At 40.5% G+C, this 23,754-nt stretch overlaps 1 protein-coding gene across 1 annotated transcript in view; it reads right to left on the bottom strand.

Moving 5' to 3' along the window:
* The window catches only part of LOC139644890 (protein bicaudal C homolog 1-like), a 58,059-nt gene that overhangs the window by 31,630 nt on the left and 2,675 nt on the right, over window positions 1-23,754 (bottom strand). Inside the window, exons 2-3 of the mRNA XM_071520422.1 lie at window positions 8,032-8,078; window positions 765-834 (exon numbers count right to left, since the gene is read on the bottom strand). Coding sequence (XP_071376523.1) covers window positions 765-834; window positions 8,032-8,078 — 117 coding nt within the window. The remainder of the gene's footprint in view (window positions 1-764; window positions 835-8,031; window positions 8,079-23,754) is intronic.

Below are 23,754 nucleotides of genomic sequence, written 5' to 3'. Positions count from 1 at the left end.
CTGGCGAATCTCCTGGGGACAACAAAGTGGGCACAGCTACACCTAACCCCCCCAACCCCATCCCCCGGAAGAGCTTTAAATAGCCGTGATAATGTTTTATTGGCAACAGAGCGCTGGAACAACTTGGCCATTAAATGCATAAACTCCCACCCCTCCACCCCCGAAGAAAATCACAAATTTCTTAGTGCAGATGAAATTACTGACCAGTGAGGAATGGAAAACATGCAAGCTTTCATCTTTTCAAACCTTCCAATTAAAGTTTGTACAATGAACGCTAACGCAACCTTGAAATACTTCTCTCTTGTCTGGCAGAGTCTAATGACGTTCCTGAGAACATTCTTCTGGTTAAAACAACATCGGCTCTTAATCATTAACCTGACTTAAGAGGGGGAAAACAAACGCAACTGAGTTGTTACTGGAGATTCACACATTAAATTCAGTTTAGCATTTAGTATGTGTTACCGCCACACATTGTCACAAACCAAATTACTTGTGTGCACTGCATTTCTGTGAAATGAAGTGAGGAGCATTGGAGTCAAGAGCTTAAGGAAAACTATGGAAGCTTATTTGCTGGAGGTAGAGCTTATAAAAAATTCTGCATTTGGTGCATCATACATTCGGTCTGCTTATTTGAAATCACACTTATATATGCTCTTGGTCCAGCATTCATCAAATACTCAAGCCACACAAGTCAAAAGCAATGGAAGCAGTGCATGGGTCCAGCAGGAGAATCATCTGGGTATTAGAGAGAAAAGATGGGTCACCTTTTTTAGACTTGGCTCCGATCTTCAGTTTAGAAGGCCAGGCTATCTGTGTTTTGGTCTCATCCATGACCTGGAACAGAGAGGGGTCACACTTGTCAGAGGGAATAACAACATATGTTATTTTAACACATTAAATATTTAAACTTGAAAATTGTTCCTGCAACATAGTGTTAAATATGTACAGTACATGTTTTATCATCTATAAACTTTGTTTCATTGTAAAGCTAAGCCGCCTCTCGCACAAAATAAAGTCATAAATGCAGCACAGGTGTCACAGCAGCCATGGGATATTTCACACACCCAAACAATGTAGTACTGCAGTATGACATGAATTGGATGTTCTTTAAGAGTTAACTACTGGTCAGTATTACTAACAGCCTTGCAGTGTTCCTTCTGTGTGTGACTGTGGCTTTGGCTAGGTCTGAACTGTGGACAATGCTTCATTGCTTCTACTAGCACACCGAAACTCGTTTCGCCGTGCTGACTTTGGAGACCACATATGAAACACGGTCTTTGCCATCAGCAATTAGACAGAAAGGCCTTACACACTGAAAGGGGAGAAAAAAAGTCTTCCTTACATTATTATTACTATTGGATCCAGAGAAGTCAAAGGAGTTGAAAAGTGTTTCATTCCAGTTTAAATATGCCTTCTGATATAAACTTATATAATGTTTCCAGACACTATATAATTTTTGCTCGACACCCCCGCCCTCTCCCTGAAAAAAACACAGAAAAATCCATCCAGTGCACTTGGCTTTGGCACACGTGAAAAGTGTCAACAACAATCTATGCGCGAGTCCTTTGACAAGTCTACTCATCGTAACCAGGAGCATATGCACGCATGTGAAAAGGGGTGGTGCTGGTAGTACAAAAAAAATAATAAAAAAAATGCTAGATTGAAGCACTGGTCCAAGAGGTTTTTCTAATCAGGGAACCTGTTACACAACCTCCTGCTCCTCCTCTTCACCATGAGGAAGCTCATCTCTCTGGCTTCCTGGCTAGTAATCAACCAGACCAACCAACCTAAGAAATGCCTGCCATCACTACTAGTTCATGTTAGTGGAAAAACACAAGAGAAAAAAACATTCCAAACAACCCAAGAGTTAGTCGGGGTGGGGGGGTGGGCGGACTAACTCTCCTGATGGACCTGTCCTCGTCCTGCACTTCCCTTGTTTTCAGAAAGGTCCTGTCGTCTTTGTTTGTTTTAATGCGTTCCAGGGGTTCGTGTTTTCGGGGCAGAGAAGGAGCGGAGCTGTGGAGGCCTCAGCCACGTGAGCTAGCACCCGAGGACTGCATCGACCCATTATACGAGCTGCAGCCGCTGCTTAGGTTTCACCGGTGGTGCAGTGTGTTATGCAAGGAGACACATTTAACTGAGAAGGCAGAGAGAGCTGCATTAAGTGCAATCAGCTTTCTCTGCAAAAATTAGATGTTCGGATTATTATTATTACTGCATTTGACTTTTACAACTCTATTAAAATACTTTCGCATTACTATAAGTATTGGCTGCACTATGAAATGAAAAGAAAAACATTAATAAGGACAACACCCTGTAGTCTTGGGGGAATCGGTGCATAAATCACAAAGGGAAATGCCTAAATTCCTCCATATGCTGCTCTGGAAGTAGGCAGGTCTGTTTGGCCTCCTCTACAACAGGTTCTGACAGCTTATCCTCTGCCAGTCTCACACACCTGTAGAGCAGAGAGATGTTTGGAAGGCCTGATCTGTGCCGCTCTCTTTCTGCAGTTAACACACTCGGGAGTCCATGATGGTTGAGTGGAAGCCCCTTCAAGCCTCACTGGTTTTCTACAACATGCTATAATCAGATATAAATATGGACGGCCTAGGCAAGTGACAGAATGGGGTGCCTAGACCACTACTCCGCCATTAGCAAACCGAAATAAAATACATTTAAAAACACTTGAAGGCAGAATCATTTTGCTCAAAGCAACTGCACTGATTTTATCAAAGCCAGCTGTGAGACCATTTTGTTTTTAGGCTTGCTATGTTGTAAATTCACAGCAAAAATTAAAAGCTCTTCCTATAAAGACAAGTTAGTCCTTAAACAAAATAGGATTCTGCATTCCTCACAAAAACTCATAAAGAAAGATTGTTGTAAGCCAAAAGATCATTGCAAAACACATTTGTACAACAAATGTGTCTTGTTGATGTTGAGTTAACATTTTTCCCTTCTCTCTCGTATGCTCTTGGCCCATGCTGCATGTCTTTGGATACTATCATTCTCTAATGGCAGAGAAACATCCTTCCAAGCAGTCACTCTCATGAAATCTCTTGGCTGTGGCACTGTTTCTACTGAGTGAAGCACAGAACCAAGAGGAAAGTATTTTTTCTGTGCAATGAAAATCAAAACGCTTTCAGACTACCTTTCACTTCATTTAAAGAGTAAAATATTTTTGTATGGAACTGTTCACTGGTATCATTACTGTGACTAAGGTGAAAATGATTCCAGCTTTATCTTCCAGCATACCAATGTTCTCCCATTAACTTAGACCCTCCTTCCTTCCACTGGAAATCTCCCCATCCTCCTCTCTGCAATAATATTAGAAGTCTATTCTATCAGTCTGGCTTTCCACACAATGAAATGTTCTGTTCTGTTTGAGTTTTGTAGTAGCCCTGGACAAGAGAACTGTAATCTACAGCATGTTACCTTCCCACTGTCTTCCTATCAGCTTCCCATCTACAATCTTTCTGTCATAGTATATATGAGAAAGCACAATTTATCACAATGACCCCTGCAGCTAAATGCAATTTTTCCTCTATCAACAAAAGTCACACATTCACGTAATCAGCTGGACGATTCAAGAACAAGTTTCTAGGACATTCTGTTCCTGGTGATGCAGAGAAATTCCTTTAAATTCTGTCTTTCACCTTCCCTTTTTTTTGGTTTCATTTTTAAATCAGTCTCATGGGCCAATAACAGAGGTTTCTGCTTTTTGTCACAAAGGTGTTCACCTCAACCTCTACCAGAAAAACTTTATCCTGGCAAAAGGAATTTAACACTGCCTCAAACTCTCAGAGGTGGTTAAAATGACTGTGGCAATTTGAGAGCGAGTGGCAGATGAGTGATTGTGAACCTCATAAAAAAGAAAAAATCATTCAAAAACAAATCTACTGCAATATATGTAAATACAAAATGCTAGACCCCATCAGGAAATGTCCCATCAGCCCTATCCCAGCAGGTATATGGAAACACAGTTAATACAAAGCAGAGCAGAAACCCATTAAAGTCAGGTGAAACAATGGAGCTTATGATAAAAATGACAACCGTATGTTGATAGAGGTAAATCCAAAAACATGTCCAAATTTTACAGCCTATTCAATTCCTTTTACCCTATCAACTTTTTCTCTATAGGGTCTTGTTCAGAGGAACTTGTTTCCTGTCCAGCATTGCTGTTCTTGGCAGACTCCTGCAGATGGGAGTGATTTCTGACAGACCACACACCATTTTAAAGGGTGGATGGCGTTTATTTTTATGAAGGGGCCAGCAAATACCTCTCAAATGGGTCAAGATATTTGCACAAATTAGGTTACCTATACATTTAATGTTCCAGCCTTTCTTCTCTCTGCCACCACACCCTTTCTGAAAGGAATAAATGCATATATATGTAGGATGATAGTTGTGATCAGTTTCATGGCTTGGCCTTGAGATGATTGGTTCTTAGAGGTCTGTTGCTGCTGCTGCAGGTAGACATGCACAGAGTTGTAAATCGAATCAAACAGGATATCGTTAAGGCAATGTCATGAAAAACGGCACATATGCTTGACACACATGACTGTGTGCATACGTGTGTGTGTGTGTGTGTGTGGCACACCAGCAATCAACATGGCAGGAGCAAGACCTGCTTCCTGCCCTGTTCTGCAATGGTGCAGCTGTTGATTCAGCTGGAATGTGCGTGTCTGTGTGTGTGTGTGTGAGTGAGGGAGACAGAGAGGGTTGTTGGGGGGTGTAAAGGGGTTGTGAGTAGAGTTAAGAGATTGACTGTGAAGAAACAGCAGAGCTTGAGACCAGAGCTGGACCATCCCCACGAGACTCTGCAGTCTCAACTGAGTGCATGTTAACAATCCGAGTGCTAACTCGCACCACAAGCCCCATTACATTTGGGGCTAGACCTCCACCTTAAGGCTAAGCTAAACATATGCATGGTTTTGAAAGAGTAGCCCACATTACAAAGAGGGCACTTTTACGAAAACATCCTACTGTTGAAATGCATCAAGGGGAAATATGCTTCAAGGGATGGAACAAAAGAAACCAATTTAAGTTGCTTTACAACCACCAAACATCTCTTTATATATTTTGTTGTGATGGCATTCATACTAGCTTTCTCATTTCAACATCTGATGATTTTCTGCCAACCACACATATCATTATTTTTTGCCCTATGTCAGCGCAAAACTACAAGATGCTTCAGTGCTACAAAACTAATGAAATGGATTATGTCTGCTCTAAGATCTGAATGCAACAGCACTTGTATATCATGCCTGGCATTATATACAGAACCACAGCTCCTGGGAAGGAGACATGGAAGGGGGATGAGGGATGAACTGGCTGGGGACTCAAAGGCATCTCTCAACTTAAATCCACTCCAAGCTCTTCTGTGGTTCACAGCTATCGGCTCAGCCGGTCCAGCTTCTCAGCTCTTCAAAGTCCCATGGCTCAACTTCTCCACAGCTCTCCAAAAGGTTTAATGGTCTGCGCCATGCTTTGACACTCCAACAGTTCACAGTCCAAAAGTTTCACTGCACAAAAATGCGTTGAACTCTTCAATGGTGCACGGTTTTTGTTGTTAAACAATCAAGTACTCCACATGCAGAGAAATCCCCTTGTTGCACCAGGCAGATAGCAATGGTACATCAACGGTTTAACAGACTGCAAAGAGGAAACAACAAGAAAACAGCAGGAGGGACTAGGAGTTAGGAGGGAGGAGCAGTAGGGGAAAACATGAGGCAGAGACTAGAGAGTAAAACAGAGAGAAAGATGGAGGACAGAAGGGGACATGGAGCAACAGAGCGAGATTTCCCCATGTGAGCTGCATGGTTTGTTTCCCAGCTGCAGCACTCCTCTGGGGTCCCAATTTGTCTGCAATCTTCACTACTTTTTCTTCCACTAAATAAAAGTACTAAACAAGGAGAGTGGACTGCCTGTTCTCTATTATAAAATGTTGCTCTGGACTCAAAGGAAGTCCAACAGACAGTGAGTAAGAGGGGTTGATCAACCACAGAGACCAAACCTGGGAGAGAGTGCTGCGCTGGTCCATTTTGTTTTGCTCTTGATCATCTACTGCTGAACTCGAAATCTCACAAATCTCACTCTGAAGGACTAGTATGTTAGAGTGTTTGTACAAATGACCATGTACTTCCTTATGTGAGGGAGGGAGTGGGTAACTCGCTGTGCACGTAATTTATTAGTCTCACTAAGTGTGTGTGGTATATGGGCGTGTTGGAAGGGCAGGAAGCGGTCCAACTAAGAGTTTCCATTTTCATCAACTTCAAGGTAATCCACACACCTCATCCATTTTCTTTCAACAATACCGTTCCAGATCCCAAAGCAGTGTTTATTTTCCTGACTTTAATTGGGCATATATGGTGATCACGCTATCAGAGGGAAACTATACAGAGTTATCCAAACGGAAATTCTGCAATAAAAACATGACTTCAGTGCTCCTCCTTTGCTGCTCCCCCCAGCTTGCCAACCCAAACAGCTGCACACTAATTTCTAATTATTGACAATTGAACCTTTAGTAACCACCGTCCGTTGAAAGAGCTGCGAAAGTGTCCAAGCCAGAGTCTTTAAAACCATGACTGGCACAGCCAAGGCACTAACAAGCGCAATTTGTCAGATTAGCTTTGTGGAATGAGCTAGATACCTACAGTCGATATCTTGAACATTAAACACCACTGTTCAAGCCAAAGCAAGAGGCGGAGACAAAATATATCTAGAGTCCATGGAGAGGAATCTTATGGCGCCTGGTTTGCATTACTTGGTTTTTGAAAACTGCTTCGGGGACAGTTAAATTGCCTCCCTCTTTGACATTTAACTCAACTTCCTAACCTCCAAAACCAGACACGGAAAATAGACAAAGGAGGAATGCTAAAACAAACCACTGTCCATCATTTGGTTCATTACAGCCCATTAACATACTATAGAGGGAGTTTAACATATTCAGGAAACTGGACTTTAAACGGGAACGAATTAACTCAGATACTTAGGGAGTTTCACATAATTAACAGGGTTCCTATGCATTAACTGATCACAAAATTCAATGACGACTTGCAGGAAACTATGTCTTTGATTACATGACAAAAAAAAATGAAAAAGAAAGCAATCATATTCTTATCTTGATTAATTTCCATACCTTGGCCTTCATTTAGTGGCAGCACTGCAAATTCAAATCTGGCACGATCTTAATAGACCTAATGCATCTCGTGTAAATTCTCAACCCAACAATATGAGCAAAAGATCCAATGTTTTTTTAAAGAGCATGTGCATGTGCATGTGCATGTGCATGTGCACGCACACACACATACACATATATATACTGTCCATTAAAGACAACAAGTAGTATTTAAGGTTCAAATTAAACAAATGGAGCGGACCAGGCCATTTTGTTTGCCAGTTTATAGACATATACACTGTCTCAACTATTGTTTCAGTTTTTTTCCTCTATCTAATAGCACTAGAAGTACATGTACCAAATTTTACTGCACAAAACAAAAAATAATTGTGGATGCCTTACTTGCAGAAATCAAACACGAGGCCTCTGTAGCTGAATTTGTAGATATTCAGACTTGATTTAAATGTTAGAGACAGGGAGATTTTAATAGGACAGAAAAGTAAAAAAAAAAAATCCACTGTAGATTATGAGACTTGAGACTAGTCAGTCCTTATTATGTTAGTGATCAGGAAGAGTCAATGAGGCAGTGCTTGCCACATCAAGCCTACATTTAATCTTTCACTAGAAAACTCATGTTTAACTGTACAGTAGATCTCCACTGGCCCATTATATACAGTATATAGTCTAAGCTGGAGAAGTGTTGTGTCAGCTGTATTTTAGGATCAGAGCCCTGGAATGATTTAACATCAGTTTCGTTCCATTGTTTTTCCTCGTTTTGATCTGAAATTAGCCAGACTGGAGAAGCACCTGACATCTGCTCCCTTGCCGTTACCAGGATACGCGCGTTCCTCAGTGGGCTTGAACATCACCCAAAGACAATGCAAACATAACCCAAGTGCAGACTACACACTCACCTTCTGAAAGAAATCCTCCCCACCGTTGACTCTCCCTTCAGAGGCAGCTAGAGAGAGACAGAGAGAGAGAGAGAAAATAATTCATGAAACCACACGGAGCCACTCAATGTTGAATACACAATGTAACCTCAGCGGAGCCAAATCACGCTCGGCTTATCCAGTGTCCTCGAAATGTTAGGGTATCTTCACTCAGACCAGTGTTTTCGGTGGATCTCCATTTCTTTGGGTATTGTGCTTGGCGCAGCTACTGATATTATCATTTTCAGATTTGGAATAAAATGTTCCAAGTAATTTTCTATAATCCGAATGATTGGATACAGCTTCCGTGTAACAAATTGATGGATTCAGTGAAAATATTTGGGCATTTCTTACAGTAGCTGTTAACAGTGGAAGTCATACCACAATTGGGTCCACGGGTGTCGTTTTCACACTTGTTGAAAAGGCTTTTCACACTTTTGAAATGAGTCTGTCAGTATGTAAGCCTTCGGGACCATATGAAATACATAGAGTAGAGTTGCATAATTGCCCTAAAGTCACCTGTACACAAACCAGCATTCAGGAGAGTCCCACTGGTTAAAAGTAGTTTTCCAAGCAGAATACCAAGAAACTCCCTCATCTGATACAGTAAGCTGGATAGGGACTGTGGGCTAACCACCAAAGCAAGTCAAGTCTTTAGTCTCTCCAACACATCTGCAAGTCCTTCAGACCGCGGCCGCTCTGTTAATGCAAAATACATATCTGCTGTCCAAGGAGAATTCTCATGTTCATCTGCCATTTGGGACGAGGAGTACAGGGAGGGTAATGATGCATTTCAGGCAGTGTGTTTTCAAGATGGATTCACTGCTGTCTATGCAAATCTGGGTCAGGAGCAGCAGTGGAGTTAGTGTGGGTTATACAGTCATAAATACTGGCCTTGGTGTAATGACAAGAATGATGTTATGATAAAAGTAGACCAAAAGTCCTGCTACGTTTCAACTGCAGAGAACAACACATTTATTTCAGAATATATGGCTGAGATATATCGCATTTACGAGTGATTAATGAGCTTTAATTGGTGGGTGGAAACATTAGTTTTGGCTGAAATCGATATAAACATACTGCAAAATAATATTCTTTGCGACCGCACTGAAGTAGAAATACAGAACATTCCTCGTATCAGCAGAATACTTGTCATCAGAGTTCAGGGAAGCAGGGATGTTTTGAACTAGACAGACAAGCCTATGTTGATGTACTCCAGAATTTTCTTATCAGTACTTTTTTTAACTGACTGATAGTTGACATGGTCTCCTACAGAATGAAAATGTTTCAAGGCCATGGGTGCAAACCAAATCATTACAACCAAATCATTACGACAATGGGAAAATTTCAATTCCTCAAAAGTTGGCTTTTCTGGAGAAATGAGGCTTCTGTGGGACACTGAAAAACAAATATTTATTACTTATTTATTGCTATTATTCAATGTTAAATTTGTAAACAAAATTGTAAACATCTGAAGTCCGTTCCCCTCATACCACATACTGTCTACAGTGCACACTGCACACAGTATGATAGCCACCATGTGAAACCTGGCTGTGAAAATCATTGTTATGACTTTCCCCATCAGCACCATATTTCAAACCACAAACAAAGCAAATGAATGACCCTCGCTAAACATGGTTTCCTTTTCAACCAGACTAGACATTATAGCCTTCGGTGATGCAGTAATGCCTACATCATGAGCACTTAACACATGTTCGTACTTACACACACTCCCCCGTAAACAAGCCCGGTCCACAGCTGGGTGACGTGAGAGCCGGCTGAACGAGGCCGGTAAATTTACACTAAATGGTCCCCCACCATTATGACTATGAAAATGAATGTATTCTGACTTCTCATTGGCTCATCATTCAAAAAGAAGAATAGGAAAAAGGAAACCTGAGAAGGATGTGTATTAGAAACAGATGGACAATGTAGAGTTTACTTTAACAGCATTGTTGTAAGGAACCAGTCAGATAGTTTGCAACCACCAACTATAAACCTTCTATCATCCTTATCCTCATTGCAGTTTCATTTTAACAACACCACCACAAAGTCAATTACACGTCACCCACAAAGTTTTAAAGATACTTGGAGATACGCTCCATAACTGTAGACTGACATTCCACTGAACCATGAATTCATTCAAACTAATTTTTCTCACAATACTTACTTTGTGAAACACAGAGGCGTCAAAGAAAACTACTTCTAGTGTTGTGACGACACGGAAAAGCTAAATTAACAGATTGAAAGCATCACATATGGGAAAAAACAAAGTTGCTCAAACAATGTCGGTAGTCTCTCCAGCTGTGAGGAGTCACCAATTTGTGTTTATACAACATTTTTCCGATGCACTCTCATGCACTTAGTGTACAAGAAAATGGTGTGTGTAATCAGAAGACATCAAAAGAAGCAGTTTAAATTTAGGGGGGATAATGGAGAGTTAGTCAAGTCAAGTTAGGGTTCAGGTTGCCCTACCTGGAGTGAATTTGGCAAGCTTTCCAATTTTACTTGATAATTAAGGTTCAGATTGGAGGTTGAAAGATCCATGTTCCTCGCTCACATTCACACAAGGGCAACTGTCTTTGGTTCATCAGGATAATAGTAAGTGGGAGCGTTTACATCTGAGATTTGACATTGATATCATCCAGCTTTGAGGTGGAATGATAGGGATGAAGATCTGACGGAAGTGCTCAGCTCTTGGGTGGCCTGGAGTAAACAGTGACTACGAAAAATCCTTGTTACTGCTAGTGTTTCCTCTAAGATCCAAAACAACCAAGAAGTAGTTCAGCAATATCCAACACACTCTGCAACGACTTCCTCTTCTCATGTGCTATTCTCATGGACAGACACATTTTATACAGGCTTTAGGAGTATAGATGCACAGAGAATACAAAATGAACCTAAAACTATCCAGAATGCTGTACAAAAATGGATATAAATAATTAATATACTTCACCTAGTACAGAAGGCCAGTTTTATCGACTAAACAAAAGTACATCGCTCTGAGAATGTCTCTGCCAGTGGCAAATGAAAAACAGACAGGAATAAAACAGGGTACAAGATAGGATAATTAAAATGCTAATGACAAACATCCCCAACTGCAAGAGGACAACAGCATTAAAATTAACCAAAAATATTCTCCACACGAAATATGCCTTTGAACTTTGGATTCCGCTCACCATACATCCTACATATCATTTGAACTGTCATTGGCTTGTAAAATTACTGGCCAATGGAGCCCTCTTATTATGCACAGAGAGAAAGAAAAACCATTTACTGGAAAGAGCATGAAATTCATGCAAGGCAAGGGGGAAAAAAAGTTGTGAGGTTGCTGTCAGGCAAAGAGACAGATGTATAGCTACTGAATTTGTGTTGCTATGCAAAAGAGTACAAATCACACCAACCACCACCGATTGGGCAGGGAGGCACAGGTAGTGTTGGCATGATAACCATAATTTCAATACTACTTCATTACCATTCTGAAAGACTGAATTCAACATTGAAATTTCTGAACTTTTGACACTTACACCAAATGTGCTCCGCAAGCTGAAATTCCACTTCAGCATCACCTCCAGAGGGCGTACACATGCGGACTGGAATAGTTCAAACAAGAAGAAGAAGAGGGATTGGAATAGACAGAGCCTGGCTCTTGGCAGCGGACTACAGCAGTTAGCGGCTGAAAACACGGCAACAGCGTCAAACAGTTTACCGCATCTTGAACTGAATCCCAGTCCACGTAAACTGGTTGACAAACTGGTGCCAGGAGTGAAATATGAACCCATTCCACTTACAGCGCCAACAAAGATGGACGCCTAAGCAGCATTTCAACACCCCTGTGTAAAGGCTGCTGCAAAGCTACACAAGTCAAGTGGTAACACATTGCTTGACGGTTTTTCTTGTTTGCTGCGGTATCGAAGCAGCATCAAATTTTCAGATATTAAACTTAGCACTAGTATTGAAGTGAAAACTCTGGTGTGATGACAACACTAAGGACAAGTGAGGACAAATCAAACAATTCAGCATTAAACATACAGCAAAAAATTAGAGTTAAGTCGGTAACTATGCGTGAACCAAACACCAACACAAATAGCACAACAACATTTTCGGTATGTGAATACTTGGGGCTGAAAGGAATTTGTTAAGGAACATGAGTGAAAACATAAGGGCCATGTGCTGAGAGCAAAACATCCTGTTGGCAGATGCGTGGCGTGCAGAGCGGCCGTGGGAGAACCCAGGCAGAGACGGGGAGGGTGCAGCAGGGTGCCCCACAAGCTCCGGGGTACATTATGTTACGGGGGCGGAGACTAATACTCCCATCCTACGCAGCACTTGTTCTGCTTCTGCATTGTGCTATAGGCAATAGAGGTCATGGTATATGTCAACTTTTTTTCCACTATAGTGTGAATGAAACCATTTTTGATATGAATTCTGCACTTTCTTTGCTATAAACAAGGGTGGAAGTAAATAATTACCTTTCCTCACGTTAATGTAATTGAGTAGCTTTTCTAAAGTCAGTAAATTTTGTTTTACTTAACTACATTTTTACTGAAGTATTGTACTTGGCTATGTTTTAAATCACATACAATACAGAGTGTGAATTTTGTGGCTCTCCATAAGCAACAGAAACTGGACAATCATACATTGACAAATTGTGAAGCCATTAACAGTGAACAGTCAGTCAGCAAAGAAGAGAAGAGAAGAGAACAGTCATCTGGCTTTATTTTGTCCAGTTCTAATTTTAAAATTTTAGAACCTAGTTTGAACTCTGTACTCTCGTCCTTTTAGAATTGCATGGAAAATGTCACATCTAACAATTTTATCTTTTCTAAAAAGTAACTTTTTAAATGTCCATTTTAAAAGAGATACTTTTTACTTTCACTTAAGTAGATTTTTACACCAGTACTTTTACGTCAAGGTCCCATATCGTATAAAACAGGATTTCCCTTGCCTCTCTGATTATAAAGGAGTTGGATGCTATCTAAACATTGTGAAAGTATCAAAACGCAGGCTCGCCAACTAAATCCACACAATCCAGATTAGAAAACCGAGCCTCTAAACGAGCTGTTTGGACTTCCGTAACTTCGTGGCATCACAAAGGTTCTCTCATTATCATTTTTGTAAGAAATAACAGACTAACAGTGTTTTTTTCAAAGCAGTTGACATTGTTTATTACCGGAGAGTTTTTTCCTCATGCCACTGTCTGCAACTGCCTTGTCTGTGGTGTCTCACGTTTCACTCTTGAAACGGTTAGCCAATCAGAACAGAGTTTGTTCGTTAATATTAATGAGCCTTAAAGCCACAGCAACAGACACAGCCTGTTCTTGGCAAGGCTCAGCGCAGATGCTGGCAAATGAACGTGTAAAAATGGATTGAGAGTCTTTTTGGTACATGACACCACACAAACAGCTTTTAATGGACCTCAAGACATGAAATAAAACACTGGAAAGTGTAGAATATGGGACCTTTAAGTAAAATATCAGCAAAGTAACAATAGTTCTACTTGAGATAGGACTTTCTAGCATTCTTTCCACCTCTGGCTGTAATGGCAGCTGTAGCATTCTTAGTGCCGCCCAATTTTGTCATCATCCTCAGCAGTGCCCAGTGACACTAGTGACAACAGCATATAAAGTGTGTTTCTTAAGAGTTACGCAGCACTGATTAGTATCTGGGAGATTTGATGTCCTTGCTGAAGTGCTATATCAGTGTGTGTTTGAATGGTAGGAGGGCCAGGTTATATGAGGACAATGCAGCGCTCCTCTGTTCCAGCACAGCAGACTGTAAAGGGATCACAGCTGAATCATGACACAAGACCTCTGAGCTCACATTAGATGTTGCAATCAGCACTGTCCACTGGTGTTTTTCAAAAATATGGAGCGAATAACATGGCACTAATTTATGAGCAATGATCTCTGACGTCTCCATTAATTAGGCAAAGTAAACATGAGGGACCCATTTAATCAGATCCACACCCATTAGTATAACCCTCTAATCCTTTCCAGGCAATATTTCAACGCACCTAATCTCCATTACTGCATGTACAGAACTGACAGTGCATAAAGTTTCTCTGGAAGGCATGAAGGATGCAACACTGGTAGATGCATTTGGGGTCTGGTATCCATTATTTTGTGGACAGAGCAACTTTCTGGGAGATTCCGTTGTTTTGGAGGGGAGAGAAGCAAGAGGAATGTAAACAGCATTGGATTTCTGCAGTAATGGCTTCTTTCCACACACAACAATCCAGCAAACAATAGAGATACAGGCCCGGATAAACCCGACCAAGTACTCACCACTAAAGGAAAGAACGTATTAGCGAGCCTACGTTGAACTTTTGACAGTAATATTTATACTTTTAGGAGGTTTCAGTCCTTCACTATGTGTCCAAGTTGAATGGATGAGTGGAGAGGGAGTACCAGCTAAACAAAAGCCAAATTAGGGCTAACAAGTCACAGTGACCTTCCCAAGAGGGTAAATGTCTCATAGCTCAGATGTGAACCAACATCCATTAATCGTTTTGAACACAGCCCAATCAAGCAATAACCACCCATTAATACAGGTGGGTGACCATATACTTCTGGTTTCTCCAAGATGTGTGCCATGGTGGAATAGTCAAGAAAAAACACTCATTGATATCAAAGCATTTGTATGAAGACAGGAGCTTTTTAGAGCATGAACAACAGAGGGAACACCCAAAGGCATCAGCTAAATCTCTAACCCGCACAGCCTGCTTACACAAATCCCTTTGCACTGGCAATAATGATGCGGGGACTAAGAGCTAGGAGGGCACACTGAAGGTGAGGGCTAAAGGTGAAATCTGGGCCATTCACAGAAAAGGCTAGGCAAGCATTAAAATGAGCAAAGTTATACAACCTCTATTTCCTCTGACATGATCGGGATAGGATTTCATAACAAATGCCAACTTCAATCTAAGCCAAGTTTCTGACATCTCAGTCCAGCCTTTGCTCACATGTACAGGTAGTTACTAAAGTGAGCTAGCTGGAAATCAGAGCCAGATATGTGAGGCCCATTCTGGTCTGGTCTGAAAGGACTACAACTACTCTGGAGGAACTACACTTCCCGTTTAGCAAAGTGAGCAGGAAAGCAGGATGTTTTCACACCAGCCTCCCTCCGTCCCTCAGCAGTGCGTGCTGAGCTGGGCGGTATGGAGTAAAGCAGCGCTCAGCTGATTCAACATGGAGCTAATGAGAAGGCCTCAGGGAGCCATAGCAAAACACAAATACACACGCAACCTCACTCACATTGGGTCAACACCCAAACTCCTTCACACGTGCACTCACACATTTACACTGTTCTGCCCATCCATAGGTGCTGGGACCTGACTGATACAGGGTTGTTTGTCTGATCCTGATACTTAAGGAGAAACATTTGTCATTATCGATTTATCTGCAATCTGTAACAACTCTTGCACAAGTTTAGCTTTTAAAGAAAAATTATGATGACAAGATTCTCTGGGGGCTGATTTTGTTCCCCGTGAATAACAGATTTCATAATCAAAATGTTATTCTATGATTTATATCTAGTGATAATGTCTGACATAAAAACTTTGTCTGGTTATTATTAACAGCTGATAATCAGTATCCAGACAGATTTGTATTGCTGACATAAACACTAATGACTAATAAAAGCTAATAAAAAAGCAAATAAAAAACCCCCACAAAATCTAAACACAAAAGTACATCTGAATGGTAAACAACAAGCTGGACAACAAAGAAAACAACACATTCAGTCAATCAATACCAATCCGACAGGTTGTTCTTAAATGACCGGCCTGTTCTCATCAATCAAACCTAAATGCCCCACTTCAAAGACGCAGCAAGCAAGTGTATCACCTTGCAGCTGACAAGTAGCTGGCAGAGACAGAGTTGAGATCTAAACGAAAACAGACAAAAGCCAACACTTTAGTCTCTTTGTGTGTTGCTTTGGCAGCGTTTTACGCAACTTGGCATCCAAGCAAAAGACTCCAGTTCCTGAGAAACACTCCAACTGCTTCTCCGAGACTACAGTGATATCTAATCACCAAGGAAGGATTGGGGAAGTGTGTAACTACAGCCAGACAGGTTGTCTGCTTACCGTGACCTTCAGTATCAACACTGCCAGAAACGCACCCTGAGCTTTCCACACCGGCTTTTTTTCTCTTTGTTAAAAAAAAAAAAAAAGTTTATTAACAGCATTCTCAGATAAATGGCTATCATTTATTTTCCACCGTCATGCTTGCTTGTAAGATTTGTAAGATTTATTTTTATGCATTTTAGTTGTCATGTGAGATCACTTATCAATCTGATATACAGCAATTGCTTCTTTCCATTCACTTTTTCCCCGCTTTAATCGGGATGAAGTGGTGTTTTGTAGTAAGGGGCAAAATCTCCATCCTGGCTTGTACCATAGCAATATAATCAGCAATGTAATGTCTCATTTGATTTTAGGTTGAGGTTTCCTCTAATGTCTACTGTTTCGAAACTAATTATCACACACAAAACTCTAACACCTGTCAATGTGTTTCTGTCCAGAGCAGAAGTCACCCTATGTACTCCAACACGGCTCCTCTTTCTCTCTCTCTCTCTCTCTCCTTCTCCTCTCGATGCCTGCAGGGTTGCTAGGCAACTGTGATATCAAATAAATAAACTAAGTGCCAGATGTTGCTTTCCGGCAGACACAGACGAAAGCCTGCCAGAGAAACTAGACTCACTGACCCCAAGGTCACGAGGATGAGACAGTCTCAAAGTAATCTGGACAGCGAAAAAAGGAGTCCATTCAAATGCCTAAAACTGTTTCACTATATCTATAAACACCAAGGCCATTACGACCTCACACAAACAGCGAGGTTTTTAAATAAGGCTGGGTATTGGCAAGGACCTCACGATACGATACGTATCACGATACATGGGTCATGATATGATTGTATCACGATACATTGCGATACGATACATATTGCGATACATTGCAGTACTCTACATAATTTACTGAAAATTTAAAAATAGAGCTGAAAATACAACTTGCTGTGTACCACCTGGGTAGTCTAATATGTACATCACATTATATTGATAACTCAGTGGACAAATTGAGTCAAAACTATTTAATTCAAAAGGGATTTGAGGGAAATTTAACGACATTTTAAAACGTTAAAACCGTTTAACCGTTTAAAACATTAATAATTTTTTTAAATGTATTGATACGAAGGGCTGGAAAATCGATACCGTATCATGGAAAAAAATATTGCGATACTCAGCTGTATCGATTTTTTTGCACAGCCCTATTTTTAAACACTTTTTTTTTTCATGCTTTATTTGACAGGGAGATAGTTAGAGAGAGACTGGAAGGTATGGGAGAGAGAGAGAGAGGGGAGGACATGCAGCAAAGGACCGCGGGCCGGATTCGAGCCCGGGTCGCTGCGGGATGGACTGAGCCTTATGGTACGCGCTCTACTCGGTGAGCCGCCAGGGTGCCCCACATTGTAAGAGTTTTTAAACGCGTTGCTTACACGTTGCTTGGCATCTTTGCAGTAAGCTTATCAACCCAGGGAATATAGCAGGAATAGCGACAAGTTGTTGTTAGTAAATTGTTTGGGTATCTTAACCATTCTCTTCTCCCTCGTGCGAATGCTGCCATGTCTGGAAGAGTGATAACACAACGGCCGTGCATTCCTGGTACCTGGTATCTAGTGTGTGGGATCCCCCATGGAGCACAGGGTGTCAGTCTCACTGAACAGACTGAGCGTTGCACTGTAAACATCGCTTACACTATTGAGAAAGCGTTCACATTCTGCATTCATCAACACCTCAACATGTGAGGAAGCCTTGCATTATTTCAACGATGGGAATTCGTCTTCGATTACTGTACTTGATTACTCAACCTGAGAAATCTCCACTGATACGTCCAATCAACCATAGTTATGCATAACTGCTCATAGGAAATGAACGTAATTCAATTAGGATCTTTTTTGAAATGACTGCCCTCAGCCTAACCTAAACAAAATGAGATTTCCCCTTTCTTTTTTTTCCACCCTGTCTCTCTCCCTTTATCCAAGTGGAGAATATTCTCGCAATGGCCAGGACCAGATCCAAAAGGTACTCTCATAAAAAGGCATTCTCTCCAAATCAGGGCAAGTGGAGAAAAGGCAGATTGTACTGGATGTTGAATGAAGAGAGAGAACAACAAACCAAAAACCGAGGTTCTCCAAAGATAAACACTCAAAGCTCTGGGGGGAGTGGTAAGGGCTGGGTAGTGTGCATGCGTGTGTGTACATGTGTGTCTGTATGTCTGTGTGTGTGGTGAATGCGCACGCGTGCGGGATAAGTAGGGGGTGCCCCCCCCGAAAAACATTTCTAAAATAGCAACCGCAAACCAGACAGAATGTAAATCTGCACTTTGAAAAGGGCTGAAGAAAAAGAGCTTTGAGGGAAGTAGAAAAACAGGTATTCATTTCAGCCCATTTACAGTTCCAGGAGCAGAGAAATGGGTCAGAGCGCTCCAGCTCTAGTCGGACTGTTGAAATAGGACTCCTGGTTTTATTTTCTTGAGTAATGAATCACAGGTTTTTCCACCGACTGGAGCTCAATTATATTAGAGCTCCTGAAAGCTTCATCATGCCCAGGATGAAGGAATTCAACGCGTAAGCAAAGTTGAAGAGAATTGTTTAATTGTATCAGCATGTTTCAGTGAAATCTGTATAAGAGAGTGGAGGGGGGAGGCAGTAGACTAGAGTGCAGTGAAAACTGAATTTAACACTGAAATCAGCTGAATCATTTCAATTACACAGTTGTTGTTCTTATGCGTGACTGCGTGTCATAACTAACAATAATTGCTAACCATCCTACATAACTGGGATCACTTATTAACGCCAAGCGTTGCTAAATGTACTGTACAGGAATCACCCTGGTGATTCCTGTACAGCAGCTTTAGATATTTTAACCACCTGAGGTATGCTTGATTTATTTTAACTAACACCTGGGGCTGAAAAATTAAAATATATAATAAATACTTTGATCCCGATCATTTATTATGATTATTTATCTCTATTCAGGAAACAAAATCCTTTTACTGCACATTTGCACCTGAACATATATTTATTTCAGTGTAGGATTTCTCAAAGTAGCAGCAGCCAGAAAGTCTTGTTTTCACTCTTACTGTCTTACTCATATTGTAGTCCTTATTTACAAAATGAAAATAATAAATAATTACTAGTTTATTACTTTGGGGCGTAGCTACAACCCTAACGCAAACTTTGCACCGAATCTTGTCGTTTGTCGTCATCTGGTTTAAAACCAAAGTCTCTTCAAATAACCAACGATGATCCACTTTGAGGAACTAAAACGTTTTCACATTCAGACTTGGGAGAAGGATTTTCCTCTCTAATGTTATGTTATCCCTTGTTTTCCACTCATCACTACATTTTCCCAAAGATGGTCTATGTAAGGTTTGTCTCTCTCTTTCCCATCGGAGCTGTCTGCTTCCCCATCTTAACTTTCATTTTGGTCACATGGGTGCACGCTGCACATTCAAAGGTTGTGATTGGTTGTGTGTTAAATAGCACACTGGGACTTTTAGGGGAATTGAAATGATAACAAACACTTCAATACTGCAAATTATACAAGCATTAATTAGAGCTGAAACAATTAGTCGATTAGTTTGACAGAAAATGTATTGATTACAATTTTGATAATCGCTTAATAATTTTAATCATTTATCAAGTAAAAACACCAAATATTTGCTGGTTACAGCTTCACAAATGCTTGCTTTTCTCCATTTCATATCACTACAAAATGAATACTTTGGTTTTTTTCGGCTGCTGGTCAGATCAAGTAAGCAATCTGGTAACTTGTGATGGGCATTTGTCATTATTTTTGCCATTTTATAGACTAAATGATGAATCCAAAAATGTATTGATAGATTAATTAATTACAAAAATATCGTTAGTTGCTGCCCTAGCATTTATCGTGGAAACAAAAAACTCTGATACACATCTTATCTTGTAAGAGTACCTCACTTACAAGATAAGAGAACCCAAGTGCTTCTGATGTTTAATCATAATGTATTCAACTAGTTTTTTGCCTGAGTTTGGATTGGTTAGGCCCTGCAGTGACTGTGTGAGGATGAAGACCAGGGAAACTCCAACTGCTCCTGAGTGGATCTGCTGGAAGCTGGAACAACAGAGCAGTGTTCAAATGCTCGAGAGGGAGCAGCAGAGGGAGAGAACGAGAGAAAGAGAGAGAGAGAGGGAGGGAGGGAAAGAGGGAGAGAGAGAAAGAGAGAGAGCCTGCAGCACATTCCCCACAAGACACTCACTTCCTGTCTGAGGGTCTTACTCAGCACCCAGGAGGAAGAGGAGAGAGAGGAGGATGGGGCCCTCACACACACACACTCCTTTTCATTATGTGGGTTGAGAAGCCAGAGAGATAATTCTCTCTGTATTAGGGCTGAACAATAATAATAAAAAAAACACATTGAAAAAAAAATATTGTAATCACATTTTTGCCTGAAGGACATTATCTCATTTCTCAGAGGAAGAGGTGTATCAGATGGCCTCCAAAGTAATGTATTCTGGTGTTGTGCAGAATCTCTGGCCAGAAAATCAGGTTGTGTGTGAGAAAACATCACATTTTATTCAGACATAACAAATCCTGAGCAACTGCACCCCCCGAGGATATTGAGCGAACTAGCCAATATCTATATTTTACTGAAAACACAAGCACCATATACTGTAAACACTTCGCACGCTCCTCACCATGTGTTTGGCGACGGTTTTTTTCCGTTCCGAGACAAAGCTACCCAATAATAGTCTGTGGTTTAGAAACAGGAAAACAAATTAGTTCAATGAAGAAAATGATTCACTTAGCCTAATTGTAGGTTGTTGTAGCAGTTACTCAGCAAACATGTTGTTAGGATGTGTACACACTGGTCCAGCAGGAGGCTTCGCACACACACAAACACAACTAAACTCTCACAACTAATACTATGAGCAGGGAAAGCCATGACCCATATACAGTAGAATGCATCGGTAATGTATGCTAAAGCCCATGGAAAACCTTGTTGCACACACACAAGCACACTCAATTTGGATAATAAGCTTCTGAGAAAATGTTACCGCTTTCCCACACCGGTCTCTTAACTTCATAATGAATGCAAAAAGGCAGAGAAGTTCTTTTATTGTTCTCTGTACACATAAAGCTATCCTTCAAGCTTTCTTTGCCGTGCCAAGGTCTCCCGGCCATAGAACCGAGAATTCTATTCTACAGTGCCAGCAGCACAACACTAAACCCAAAGGGCTGTCAGGGCAGAGATTTTGTTGTCACTTCACACACTACTTACGAATCCAAGCCTAGGAACCTCAACTCTGCCAGTGTGAGGGATTGTAAATCTATAATGGCTAAACGGTTAATAATTTCCATTTTCCTCTAAAGCAAATTGCGCCAGAACGGGGGAGTAAAAATATGACTGATCCAAACAAAAGTTGGTGTGAGTGTATATGCTGGGATTTCCGTCTAATGGAAGGAGTCACTAATATGCTGAGGAGTCACTAATGACATCTGTAATGGTCACAGAGTGCTCCTGGGTCATTTTTCCTCTTAGGCCTTAAATCTGATCTCCCACTCTCACTCCATGCCTGTACACTCTCTGTATAGCCAGCTGCCTAATTGGAAAAACAGAGTTCAAATTCTTGATTAAAGGCCAATATACTGTATCAACGCTATTATGGCCTAAGCCTTCAGGTACATGCAGAACATTTACTTACTTACAGGGGATTTGATTTCTCTGGTTCTATAGTAAAAAACGATGGAGGACCAAGTCTGCCATGTCAATAAATAAATAAATTAGTAAATACATGTATAAAAAGGGGATACAAATGAATAAATTAATAAAACTGTAAGTATAAATAAATTGGGAAATAAATGAATGAATGAATGAATTAATTACTTATTTAGAAGAGGAAAATATGTTTTAAATCACAAACATATATTAAATACATTTCTTTTCATATATTCTTTTCCCTTCAGCATATGCCAGTAAGGGGAGTCTGTTGGCGTGGTTTTGTAAGATTCAGTAGTAGTCAAATTAGCATGGTCGACGAAGATTTGTCCACTTATGGAAACTTTCGGAGAATCGCGTCCTGCAGCCAGAGGGAGAAATGGCAACAGAGTGTAATGAGTCAGTGAATGAGTGTGAATGAGTCAATTGATGAGCAACTGCTTCCAAATTTCTCCAAGCTAAGAGGCAAATTCCGTATTCTAGCAGCTAAACTGACCAAATTTCAGCCAATGACGCAACACCAAAAAGCGTATAATCAGGCGAGGCTTTACTTTTAGCTTCGTTCACCAGAACGTATAGCTATCTTTACCTGGACAGTAGGGCTGGGCAATATATAGATATTATATCGATATCGTGATATGAGACTAGATATTGTCTTAGATTTTGGATATCGTAATATGGCATAAGTGTTGTCTTTTCCTGGTTTTAAAGGCTGCATTACAGTAAAGTGATGTCATTTTCAGAACTTACCAGACTGTTCTAGCTGTTCTATTATTTGCCTTTACCCACTTAGTCTTTATATCCACATTACTGATGATTATTTATCAAAAATCTCAGTGTAAATATTTTGTGAAAGCACCAATCGTCATCCTTACAATATTGTCGCAATATCGATATATATTTGGTTGAGGTATTTGGTCAAAAATATCGTGATATTTGATTTTGTCCATATTGCCCAGCCCTACTGGACAGAGGCATCTGTACATGTTAGCTAGCTAGCTGGTTTCACATGTGAACAATATAAACAATAAGAAAGGCAATCGATCTAAGCACTCATACAGACATCAATCAACCAATTGTGAGTCAGGTACTTTGGGTACGACCCACAGGGTTGACAGACACTCATTAGCATATTGGAGGTAAATGAAATTGAACTGCAGCAATAAATTCATGGATGGAAAACAAAAAAAATAACAATTGACATCTATATTTAGTTCTCTTTAATGATAAATGATTGCATACATTTCTTTATGCATGTATCTATTTACTTCCATTTTTCTTTGTGCTTTAAATCTAATTCATTTATTTCCCAATTTATTTATACTTTGATTTATTGATTAATTCACTAATTTTCCCATTTCTCTATGCATTTACTAATGTATTTATTTACTGATATGGCAGACTTGGTACTCCTTAAAATATACAACAGACAGGTCCATCGTTCACACAAAACCTCTGACATGGCAGAAATGTGTTATCCATATGCATGAGAGTGAATGAACATATCGCCATACGCTGACAACTGCTCATCTGTCATCTGCCCCAAAAGCTCATTGCAATTTCCTAAAAGATTACTCACTGAAATAATGGCTCTTATAAAAAGTGGGTGTAAACGCCGTTTCAACCCATTGACAGCCAAGTATTTTGAAGACCTTCCAATGACCAGTTTATGAAGTTTATGTCTGTCTTTGAAAACATAAACTGTGGTCATAACATCTTTGACATTTAATGATTCTGGAGCAGGTGTTCATTCTTGCCACCAAAATGCAAATTAGTTCACATGCTATCTGAATTTGCCAAAAAGTGGGGATGCTATTGTTGTTTGGAAGTGACCTCAGCATGATGAGACCTGTGGCCATTTGCCCAGGGTCGAGCACACTAAATTTTCCAAGAAAGAGAAGCCAGAGATACCGTCACAGACAATAAAATGCAGAGTAAAAATAC

Source organism: Centroberyx affinis, unplaced genomic scaffold (assembly GCF_046629955.1).
Source record: "Centroberyx affinis isolate AG114_WGS23_722 - 3 ecotype Tasmania unplaced genomic scaffold, CSIRO-AGI_Caff_v1 ptg000801l_1, whole genome shotgun sequence".
Lineage (NCBI taxonomy): Eukaryota > Metazoa > Chordata > Actinopteri > Beryciformes > Berycidae > Centroberyx > Centroberyx affinis.
This window is presented reverse-complemented; position numbering and strand designations above follow the sequence as displayed.